At 43.8% G+C, this 12,503-nt stretch overlaps 1 protein-coding gene across 3 annotated transcripts in view; it reads right to left on the bottom strand.

Annotated features, from left to right (window-relative positions):
• The window catches only part of impa1 (inositol monophosphatase 1), a 19,677-nt gene extending 7,174 nt beyond the window's left edge, over nucleotides 1-12,503 (bottom strand). For 2 of the 3 annotated variants that reach the window (XM_038719111.1, XM_038719112.1), the window contains exons 1-5: nucleotides 12,364-12,496; nucleotides 8,127-8,205; nucleotides 4,196-4,329; nucleotides 3,703-3,807; nucleotides 2,801-2,846 (exon numbers count right to left, since the gene is read on the bottom strand). In XM_038719111.1, the coding sequence (XP_038575039.1) occupies nucleotides 2,801-2,846; nucleotides 3,703-3,807; nucleotides 4,196-4,329; nucleotides 8,127-8,205; nucleotides 12,364-12,494 (495 nt within the window). In that variant the 5' untranslated portion in view covers nucleotides 12,495-12,496. Of the gene's footprint in view, nucleotides 1-2,800; nucleotides 2,847-3,702; nucleotides 3,808-4,195; nucleotides 4,330-8,126; nucleotides 8,206-12,363 lie in introns of all 3 variants that reach the window. The other variant, XM_038719113.1, reaches the window with a different exon arrangement.

Genomic DNA, 12,503 nt, shown 5'->3' with positions numbered 1-12,503 from the left:
GTTTAGAGGACCAGGAAACTCTCAGACCAATCGCATGTGCTCCAATCGTCTCATGTGACGCTGCTCAGCCAATCAAATCTGTGCATTCCGATGCTTGCGAGTCGAGTCCGCGAGATTCACCAGAGACGTTTTGGAAACGCACCCGAATTGAGGAGAAGAAAGATAAAAGAGATTTCACATGACTTTTAATCAAGAATGTACAGATTTTTACATGTACATTCCTCCCACGGGCAGTTCAAAACCAGAACATCTCATAGATCTCCAATATGCTAGCTGGAGCTCACGTTTCTCACTGAACAACAGAAAGTAGGAAAGTGGTAGCTCTGTAAGAGGAAATGAAAGAGAAGAGGAGGCATTACAGCTGTTCATTTGTTATGATGTGTTGAGTGTTTATTATAAAATTGGTTAAGACTACACTTCATCACTTCAAGCTACACTTTTTATTACATTTTTTCTAAAAATTAGGCACTTTAGTTTACTTAAATTTAGAATGTATTATTTGAATAGTTATTATTTATTATCCTTCCAGTTTGATGTGAAAACTGACTGAAATATTATTTGATTTGAGAGTCCGTTGTTGACTAAAAACATGTGTTGATACAACTATAGGTTATAGTACTGAATGATAACGCAAGTTAGTCGTTTTGATGTTCCGGACCTTTGCTTCGGGAAATTTTCTCTAACTGGACCTCTTTGAAATCTAATTGAATACCCCTGCGCTAGGGTATAGTACAATAGGGTATATATACTAGGGAAGTGGTTCTTAACCTGGGGGTCACGAGAATGCTGCTATAGACACAAAAATAGGAAAAAATGAACTAGACGGACTATAGTTGTGAATGGAATCACTTTGGGTGGTAAATATTTTGCACTGTTTAATCCAGCAGATGGCGGTGATGCCAAGGACAAAAAGAATCAGGCCCCGATCAGACAAAGGGCTTAGCAGGTTCCTGTCAGTGAAATAAAAGATTATAGCGCCAGTGATCTGTAATCTTTAGTTTGCTGCTAAGTAATAACGGTCATATTAGCAGAAACTTGATCACAACTCACAGGTCTGAGTCTTTTGTTGTTAAAAACATCTGCCAAACGCAAAGTGCCTGCTCTGGCACTGTTTTGAGTGTGTGAGGTGTATAAATAAGCAGAAGACAGGGAAACTGAGATCTGTGTGGGCACATGAGACCCTCAGAAAGGGGAGACACCGCTGTTAGTAGACTACCACCAGCTGGTCCAGGAGCTTCGTTTTAATGATGGTCAGTTCGAGGCTTATTTTAGGATGAGTCAGGGAGAGTCCGGACAATCCAAGCAACTGTAAACTTCCGTCAGCACAACTGAGGGCCCGTCTCTCCATTTATTAGATTGGACAATGGGGAAAAAACGCGAATGACGTCAAGCACGAGTTTAATTTTAACTCTGTCCGTGGTATAGTACACTGTTTATATGTGTATATATACACACTAGGGTTTGTACACTAGGGTATAGTACAATAGAGTATAGTATACTAGGGTATATATACTAGGATATAGTACACTAGGGTATAGTATACTAGGATATAGTACACTAGGATATAGTACACTGTTTATATGTGTGTATATATACACACTAGGGTTTATATACTAGGGTATAGTACACTAGGGTATAGTACAATAGAGTATAGTATACTAGGGTATATATACTAGGATATAGTACACTGTGGTTTATATACTAGGGTATAGTACACTAGGGTATAGTACACTAGGGTATAGTACAATAGAGTATAGTATACTAGGGTATATATACTAGGATATAGTACACTGTGGTTTATATACTAGGGTATAGTACACTAGGGTATAGTACACTAGGGTATAGTACAATAGAGTATAGTATACTAGGGTATATATACTAGGATATAGTACACTGTGGTTTATATACTAGGGTATAGTACACTAGGGTATAGTACACTAGGGTATAGTACAATAGAGTATAGTATACTAGGGTATATATACTAGGGTATAGTACACTGTGGTTTATATACTAGGGTATAGTACACTAGGGTATAGTATACTAAGGTATAGTACACTGTGGTTTATATACTAGGGTATAGTACACTAGGGTATAGTATACTAGGGTATAGTACACTGTGGTTTATACACTAGGGTATAGTATACTAGGGTATAGTACACTGTGGTTTATATACTAGGGTATAGTACACTAGGGTATAGTACACTAGGGTATAGTATACTAGGGTATAGTACACTGTGGTTTATATACTAGGGTATAGTACACTAGGGTATAGTATACTAGGGTATAGTACACTAGGGTATAGTATACTAAGGTATAGTACACTGTGGTTTATATACTAGGGTATAGTACACTAGGGTATAGTACACTGTGGTTTATACACTAGGGTATAGTACACTAGGGTATAGTACACTGTGGTTTATACACTAGGGTATAGTATACTAGGATATAGTACACTGTGGTTTATATACTAGGGTATAGTACACTGTGGTTTATACACTAGGGTATAGTATACTAGGGTATAGTACACTGTGGTTTATATACTAGAGTATAGTACACTAGGGTATAGTACACTGTGGTTTATACACGAGGGTATAGTATACTAGGATATAGTACACTGTGGTTTATATACTAGGGTATAGTACACTGTGGTTTATACACTAGGGTATAGTATACTAGGATATAGTACACTGTGGTTTATATACTAGGGTATAGTATACTAGGATATAGTACACTGTGGTTTATATACTAGGGTATAGTACAGTAATATAAGGCAGTATTTGAGGTCATGATGTGGACTCACCTGTTTGTTGACAGAAAATCCAATGCAAACAGCAACAAAAGGAAACCTGTGACAGAGCATCTCAGTTAATGATGGAGTTCAGTGATTATTACTGTTAGCACGGTTAGCATTGTTAGCACTGTTAGCGTTGTCATAGGGTGCGCTGTGTGGACTACCAGAGATACAAAATAAAAACTCTAGTCACATGGGCTGTATCAAGGTCAGACCTTCTGACTGCATCTGGACTTAGTGCTGCATGCGACGCCACTGACCATCACATCCTGTCACGGAGACATTAACTAAACAACAAGCATCACCTTCTTTCACCTGTGTAACAAATATCAGGGACATCCTGTCTAATTAAAAACTAGTCCAGCATCTGGATTACTGCAGCCCCTTATCGTCAGACTGAGAACGCTGCGGCCCGCGTTCTGACAGGAACCAAGAAATCTTAGCTGTCTAACTGTACAGCGAGGCATCGAGTGCTATTCCAAACGGTAGAACAATCTCTTCCTGCCTCCTAAGATGCCTTCAAACGTCCCCGTAACAGCCAGATTTGAGGGGAGTATCGCTGCTGCCTATTAACCATAAATCAGTGCGCCTGCAGTAGCTCACAAGAAATTGACAAGATAGAGGACAAACGAGCCAAATTCGTTTTTTTAATGCTTTTTCACTTTGATTTTTGAAAGTTAGCGAGAACTGAACACTGCCCTGATAATCTTATCAGTGACTGAAACCAAGCAGGTTGCCTTCTGAGGCGTCTGTTAGCCATTGGCCTCCTCAAAATTCACTCGTGGCTGTTATGGCAGCGAGCAGGCAGCTTATAGTCAGGACCGGCTCAGCTGAGTCCTGAACCAGCCCTTACGCTGCTATAGGCCTGTTATCACACAGAGTCCGGTCTGATGATGAAGTGATGAACTCACGTGTGGACAAAGTTGGTGGTCCCGTCGATGGGGTCGATGATCCAGGTGGGATGGTCAGTCAGGACAGAAGCCTCACCTGCAGCCACAGACTCCTCCCCTATGAAGCTGACACATGAACAACATCAGCACCGTTTTTCTGATCTGTGTGAGGGTTTCAGCGCTCCACTACTTTAAACGTGTCATCTCTACGGCAACAAGATGTGATGACTCCACCCTCCTGAGCAAGACTGAGCAACAAAACAAACACACAGCTCTGACTGTGGAGCTAAACAACTTTAAAGAGACAATCATACACCTGGCAGGTAACATATACACACACTTGTGTAATACATCAAGTTATATAGTTTGATGTAAATATTACATCATACTCTGGTGGTCCCACCTAAGCGGTCTTGTCCACCTGCGTACCTACAGCTGGTTTATAAGGTCTCTCACGACCTATGAAACATTGATCAGTTATCAATAACACTCCAAAGGAGGTGGGGCTTCTCACCTGTGTGTGGGGAATTTCTCCTTCACTGATTGGATAATGAGCTGCTCCACCTTCTGGTCGGTCTGTGTCACCAAATCCACCGACGAACTCTTGGTCATCACCTTCCTGTCATCCTGCAGAGCCTCACGCACCACCTGATCAATGCACACGTCGATGCACCTGATCAATACACCTGATCAATGCACACGTCGATGCGCCTGATCAATGCACACGTCGATGCGCCTGATCAATGCACACGTCGATGCGCCTGATCAATGCACACGTCGATGCGCCTGATCAATGCACACGTCGATGCGCCTGATCAATGCACACGTCGATGCACCTGATCAATGCACACGTCGATGCACCTGATCAATGCACACGTCGATGCACCTGATCAATACACCTGATCAATACACCTGATCAATACACCAGATCAATGCACACGTCGATGCACCAGATCAATACACCTGATCAATGCACACGTCGATGCACCTGATCAATGCACACGTCGATGCACCTGATCAATACACCTGATCAATACACCTGATCAATGCACACGTCGATGCACCTGATCAATACACCTGATCAATGCACACGTCGATGCACCTGATCAATACACCTGATCAATGCACACGTCGATGCACCTGATCAATACACCTGATCAATGCACACGTCGATGCACCTGATCAATACACCTGATCAATACACCTGATCAATGCACACGTCGATGCACCTGATCAATACACCTGATCAATACACCTGATCAATGCACACGTCGATGCACCTGATCAATACACCTGATCAATGCACAGGTCGATGCACCTGATCAATACACCTGATCAATGCACACGTCGATGCGCCTGATCAATACACCTGATCAATGCACACGTCGATGAGCCTGATCAATACACCTGATCAATGCACACGTCGATGAGCCTGATCAATACACCTGATCAATACACCTGATCAATACACCTGATCAATGCACACGTCGATGAGCCTGATCAATACACCTGATCAATACACCTGATCAATACACCTGATCAATGCACACGTCGATGAGCCTGATCAATACACCTGATCAATACACCTGATCAATACACCTGATCAATACACCTGATCAATGCACACGTCGATGCGCCTGATCAATACACCTGATCAATGCACACGTCGATGAGCCTGATCAATACACCTGATCAATGCACACGTCGATGCGCCTGATCAATACACCAGATCAATGCACACGTCGATGCGCCTGATCAATACACCTGATCAATGCACACGTCGATGCGCCTGATCAATACACCTGATCAATGCACACGTCGATGCGCCTGATCAATGCACACGTCGATGCGCCTGATCAATGCACACGTCGATGCGCCTGATCAATGCACACGTCGATGCACCTGATCAATGCACCTGATCAATACACCTGATCAATACACCAGATCAATACACCTGATCAATGCACACGTCGATGCACCTGATCAATACACCTGATCAATACACCTGATCAATGCACACGATCAATACACCTGATCAATGCATACGTCGATGCGCCTGATCAATGCACACGTCGATGCGCCTGATCAATACACCTGATCAATACACCTGATCAATGCACACGATCAATACACCTGATCAATGCACACGTCGATGCGCCTGATCAATGCACACGTCGATGCGCCTGATCAATACACCTGATCAATACACCTGATCAATACACCTGATCAATGCACACGATCAATACACCTGATCAATGCACACGTCGATGCGCCTGATCAATGCACACGTCGATGCGCCTGATCAATGCACACGTCGATGCGCCTGATCAATGCACACGTCAATGCGCCTGATCAATACACCTGATCAATGCACACGTCGATGCGCCTGATCAATACACCTGATCAATGCACACGTCGATGCGCCTGATCAATGCACCTGATCAATGCACACGTCGATGCACCTGATCAATGCACCAGATCAATGCACACGTCGATGCACCTGATCAATGCACCTGATCAATACACCTGATCAATACACCAGATCAATACACCTGATCAATGCACACGTCGATGCACCTGATCAATACACCTGATCAATACACCTGATCAATGCACACGATCAATACACCTGATCAATGCATACGTCGATGCGCCTGATCAATGCACACGTCGATGCGCCTGATCAATACACCTGATCAATACACCTGATCAATGCACACGATCAATACACCTGATCAATGCACACGTCGATGCGCCTGATCAATGCACACGTCGATGCGCCTGATCAATGCACACGTCGATGCGCCTGATCAATGCACACGTCGATGCGCCTGATCAATGCACACGTCGATGCGCCTGATCAATACACCTGATCAATACACCTGATCAATACACCTGATCAATGCACACGATCAATACACCTGATCAATGCACACGATCAATACACCTGATCAATGCACACGTCGATGCGCCTGATCAATGCACACGTCGATGCGCCTGATCAATGCACACGTCGATGCGCCTGATCAATGCACACGTCGATGCGCCTGATCAATGCACACGTCAATGCGCCTGATCAATACACCTGATCAATGCACACGTCGATGCGCCTGATCAATACACCTGATCAATGCACACGTCGATGCGCCTGATCAATACACCTGATCAATGCACACGTCGATGCGCCTGATCAATACACCTGATCAATGCACACGTCGATGAGCCTGATCAATACACCTGATCAATGCACACGTCGATGCGCCTGATCAATACACCTGATCAATACACCTGATCAATGCACACGTCGATGCGCCTGATCAATGCACACGTCGATGCGCCTGATCAATACACCTGATCAATACACCTGATCAATACACCTGATCAATGCACACGATCAATACACCTGATCAATGCACACGTCGATGCGCCTGATCAATGCACACGTCGATGCGCCTGATCAATGCACACGTCAATGCGCCTGATCAATACACCTGATCAATGCACACGTCGATGCGCCTGATCAATGCACACGTCGATGCGCCTGATCAATGCACACGTCAATGCGCCTGATCAATACACCTGATCAATGCACACGTCGATGCGCCTGATCAATGCACACGTCGATGCGCCTGATCAATGCACCTGATCAATACACCAGATCAATGCACACGTCAATGCACCTGATCAATGCACCTGATCAATGCACACGTCGATGCACCTGATCAATGCACCAGATCAATGCACACGTCGATGCACCTGATCAATGCACACGTCAATGCACCTGATCAATACACCTGATCAATGCACACGTTGATGCACCTGATCAATGCACACGTCAATGCACCTGATCAATGCACCTGATCAATACACCAGATCAATGCACACGTCAATGCACCTGATCAATGCACCTGATCAATGCACACGTCGATGCACCTGATCAATGCACCAGATCAATGCACACGTCGATGCACCTGATCAATGCACACGTCAATGCACCTGATCAATACACCTGATCAATGCACACGTCGATGCACCTGATCAATACACCTGATCAATGCACACGTCGATGCACCTGATCAATACACCTGATCAATGCAAACGTCAATCCACCTGATCAATGCACACGTCAATACACCTGATCAATACACCTGATCAATGCACCTGATCAATGCACACGTCAATACACCTGATCAATGCACACGTCAATCCACCTGATCAATCCACCTGATCAATGCACACGTCAATACACCTGATCAATACACCTGATCAATGCACCTGATCAATGCACCTGATCAATGCACACGTCAATACACCTGATCAATACACCTGATCAATGCACCTGATCAATACACCTGATCAATGCACACGTCAATACACCTGATCAATAGAACAAACAACAGCATCACACACTGAGCTGAGAGTGTAACACACAGCAACACTCTGACCTCTCCGGCGCGGCGTGCAGTGGCGACAGCGTGGTCCATGGCGTCCTGCCAGATGTCGGCCATGTTGGAGGAGCAGCTCCTTATAAAGACATAAGAAGAAGAACCTGTATGGAAGCCTTGAGGGACATTATTCCTCAGCAGCAGCAGCATGTGAGTAAACGTGTTATTAGAATGTTGTCAGCGTTCAGCAGGTTAAGGACACACACACGTTGTTTGTATAAATACAAAGTCTGTGTTTACGTTGTTTGTATATACAGTATCTCACAAAATGAATACAGATGTTTGTAAATATCTGATTCTATCTTTCCATGTGAAGCACTGAAGAAATGACCCTTTGCTCCAGTGTAAAGTAGTGAGCGTGCAGCTTGTATAACAGTGTAAAGTAGTGAGCGTGCAGCTTGTATAATAGCGTAAAGTAGTGAGCGTGCAGCTTGTGTAACAGTGTAAAGTAGTGAGCGTACAGCTTGTATAACAGTGTAAAGTAGTGAGCGTACAGCTTGTATAACAGTGTAAAGTAGTGAGCGTACAGCTTGTATAACAGTGTAAAGTAGTGAGCGTACAGCTTGTATAACAGTGTAAAGTAGTGAGCGTACAGCTTGTATAATAGCGTAAAGTAGTGAGCGTACAGCTTGTATAACAGTGTAAAGTAGTGAGCGTACAGCTTGTATAACAGCGTAAAGTAGTGAGCGTACAGCTTGTATAACAGTGTAAAGTAGTGAGCGTGCAGCTTGTATAATAGCGTAAAGTAGTGAGCGTGCAGCTTGTATAACAGTGTAGTGAGCGTACAGCTTGTATAACAGTGTAAAGTAGTGAGCGTGCAGCTTGTATAACAGCGTAAAGTAGTGAGCGTGCAGCTTGTATAACAGTGTAAAGTAGTGAGCGTACAGCTTGTATAACAGTGTAGTGAGCGTACAGCTTGTATAACAGTGTAAAGTAGTGGGCGTACAGCTTGTCTAACAGTGTAAAGTAGTGAGCGTGCAGCTTGTATAATAGCGTAAAGTAGTGAGCGTGCAGCTTGTCTAACAGTGTAGTGAGCGTACAGCTTGTCTAACAGTGTAGTGAGCGTACAGCTTGTATAACAGTGTAAAGTAGTGAGCGTGCAGCTTGTATAACGGTGTAAAGTAGTGAGCGTACAGCTTGTATAACGGTGTAAAGTAGTGAGCGTACAGCTTGTATAACAGCGTAAAGTAGTGAGCGTGCAGCTTGTATAACAGCGTAAAGTAGTGAGCGTGCAGCTTGTATAACAGCGTAAAGTAGTGAGCGTGCAGCTTGTATAACAGTGTAAAGTAGTGAGGGTGCAGCTTGTATAACAGTGTAAACTAGTGAGCGTGCAGCTTGTATAACATGTATAACAGTGTAAAGTAGTGAGCGTGCAGCTTGTATAACAGTGTAAAGTAGAGAGCGTGCAGCTGGTATAACAGTGTAAAGTAGTGAGCGTACAGCTTGTATAACAGTGTAAAGTAGAGAGCGTGCAGCTGGTATAACAGTGTAAAGTAGTGAGCGTGCAGCTTGTATAACATGTATAACAGTGTAAACTAGTGAGCGTGCAGCTTGTATAACATGTATAACAGTGTAAAGTAGTGAGCGTGCAGCTTGTATAACAGTGTAAAGTAGAGAGCGTGCAGCTGGTATAACAGTGTAAAGTAGTGAGCGTACAGCTTGTATAACAGTGTAAAGTAGTGAGCGTGCAGCTTGTATAACAGTGTAAACTAGTGAGCGTGCAGCTTGTATAACATGTATAACAGTGTAAACTAGTGAGCGTGCAGCTTGTATAACATGTATAACAGTGTAAAGTAGTGAGCGTACAGCTTGTAGAACAGTGTAAAGTAGTGAGCGTGCAGCTGGTATAACAGTGTAAAGTAGAGAGCGTGCAGCTTGTATAACAGTGTAAAGTAGTGAGCGTACAGCTTGTATAACAGTGTAAACTAGTGAGCGTGCAGCTTGTATAACATGTATAACAGTGTAAAGTAGTGAGCGTGCAGCTTGTATAACAGTGTAAAGTATTGAGCGTACAGCTTGTATAACAGTGTAAACTAGTGAGCGTGCAGCTTGTATAACATGTATAACAGTGTAAACTAGTGAGCGTGCAGCTTGTATAACAGTGTAAACTAGTGAGCGTGCAGCTTGTATAACAGTGTAAAGTAGTGAGCGTGCAGCTTGTATAACAGTGTAAACTAGTGAGCGTGCAGCTTGTATAACATGTATAACAGTGTAAAGTAGTGAGCGTGCAGCTTGTATAACAGTGTAAAGTAGAGAGCGTGCAGCTGGTATAACAGTGTAAAGTAGTGAGCGTACAGCTTGTATAACAGTGTAAAGTAGTGAGCGTGCAGCTTGTATAACAGTGTAAACTAGTGAGCGTGCAGCTTGTATAACATGTATAACAGTGTAAACTAGTGAGCGTGCAGCTTGTATAACATGTATAACAGTGTAAAGTAGTGAGCGTACAGCTTGTAGAACAGTGTAAAGTAGTGAGCGTGCAGCTGGTATAACAGTGTAAAGTAGAGAGCGTGCAGCTTGTATAACAGTGTAAAGTAGTGAGCGTACAGCTTGTATAACAGTGTAAACTAGTGAGCGTGCAGCTTGTATAACATGTATAACAGTGTAAAGTAGTGAGCGTGCAGCTTGTATAACAGTGTAAAGTATTGAGCGTACAGCTTGTATAACAGTGTAAACTAGTGAGCGTGCAGCTTGTATAACATGTATAACAGTGTAAACTAGTGAGCGTGCAGCTTGTATAACAGTGTAAACTAGTGAGCGTGCAGCTTGTATAACAGTGTAAAGTAGTGAGCGTGCAGCTTGTATAACAGTGTAAAGTAGTGAGCGTGCAGCTTGTATAACAGTGTAAAGTAGAGAGCGTGCAGCTTGTATAACAGTGTAAAGTAGTGAGCGTGCAGCTTGTATAACAGTGTAAAGTAGTGCAGCTTGTAGAACAGTGTAAAGTAGAGAGCGTGCAGCTTGTATAACAGTGTAAAGTAGAGAGCGTGCAGCTTGTATAACAGTGTAAAGAAGTGAGCGTACAGCTGGTATAACAGGGAAAAGTAGTGAGCGTGCAGCTTGTATAACATGTATAACAGTGTAAAGTAGTGAGCGTACAGCTTGTATAACAGTGTAAACTAGTGAGCGTGCAGCTTGTATAACATGTATAACAGTGTAAAGAAGTGAGCGTGCAGCTCGTATAACAGTGTAAAGAAGTGAGCGTACAGCTGGTATAACAGGGAAAAGTAGTGAGCGTGCAGCTTGTATAACAGCGTAAAGAAGTGAGCGTACAGCTGGTATAACAGTGTAAAGTAGTGAGCGTGCAGCTTGTATAACAGTGTAAATCTGCTGTCCCCTCAAAATAACACATCACACAGCCATTAATGTCTAAACCGCTGGCAACAGAAGTGAGGACACCCCTAATGTGAAAATGTCCAAATTGGGGCGGGGCTCGCTCTGACCTCTTCACTGAGACCACATGAGCAGCTCATTAGTTTAAGGGACTTCTGTACCTGCATCAACAGGAAACATCTTTTATTTATTTTAGTAGTGACATTTAGTAGTGATCAGTGAGTTTCATTTGTGTCTTTGAAGATGTGTCTTTTTTATCTTCATCTCATGTTTGTGGAGCTAGAGACTGATCACGATGCTCCGTCACCATGGAGGCATGTTTGACCTCCGAGCGGGCCGTCACGGAAACTAAGAACTGGTTCTGACCTGCCCGGTAAAATAAGTTCAAATATATTCACTGACTGTAAACGTTCATTTCATGTGTGGACTGCAGTGTGTGAGTTTATTTATTCACCCACTGATCTCAGTCTAATTAAACCAAACATCAGTAGAAACACTGAGCCCGTGTCAGTGCCTGCAGGCGGCCGCTGGGGGGCGCTGCCAGCAGCTCCGGACAGTCTGTGGTCTCTACAGGGTCTCTGGATGATTATTTAAAATTGATTTCAGGAATTAGATGACGGATTAGTAATGAGCCGTATTAACCGGCGGTACGTGATGACGTGTCAGATACCCGAAAACTGTGCGTGCTGCCGCGCTGCGGGTCTTTATGAACGGAGCGGCTTTAAAATGGCACATTTCTGAACGGAGTCTGGTGTGACGGATGTCAAATACAGCTACTGAGCACTCGCACTGCGCGGTTAAACCCAGTGATTTAACACGGAGCTTTAACGTGGAGGAGGAGCCGCTTCCGCCGGAAAAAACTTGTACAAGCCAACAAAATAAAACAACATTAAAAGTCAATAAATCTCACCTGATGATGTCCGAAGATAATCTGCTGCTGCGGGTCAGCGGCTCACACACTTCCGGGTTTCTTCTTCTTCTTTTTCTTCTTCTTCTGCAGAGTGCTGCTGCCTGCTGCTGGTCACTCCGTGAACTACACATCACTGCAGC

The sequence above is a fragment of the Micropterus salmoides genome, unplaced genomic scaffold (assembly GCF_014851395.1).
Source record: "Micropterus salmoides isolate LMB-PRFRI ecotype aquatic unplaced genomic scaffold, ASM1485139v1 Ms_hic_scaffold_14, whole genome shotgun sequence".
NCBI lineage: Eukaryota > Metazoa > Chordata > Actinopteri > Centrarchiformes > Centrarchidae > Micropterus > Micropterus salmoides.
Note: the sequence above shows the minus strand (reverse complement) of the source record. Positions and strands in the feature narration are given on the sequence as shown.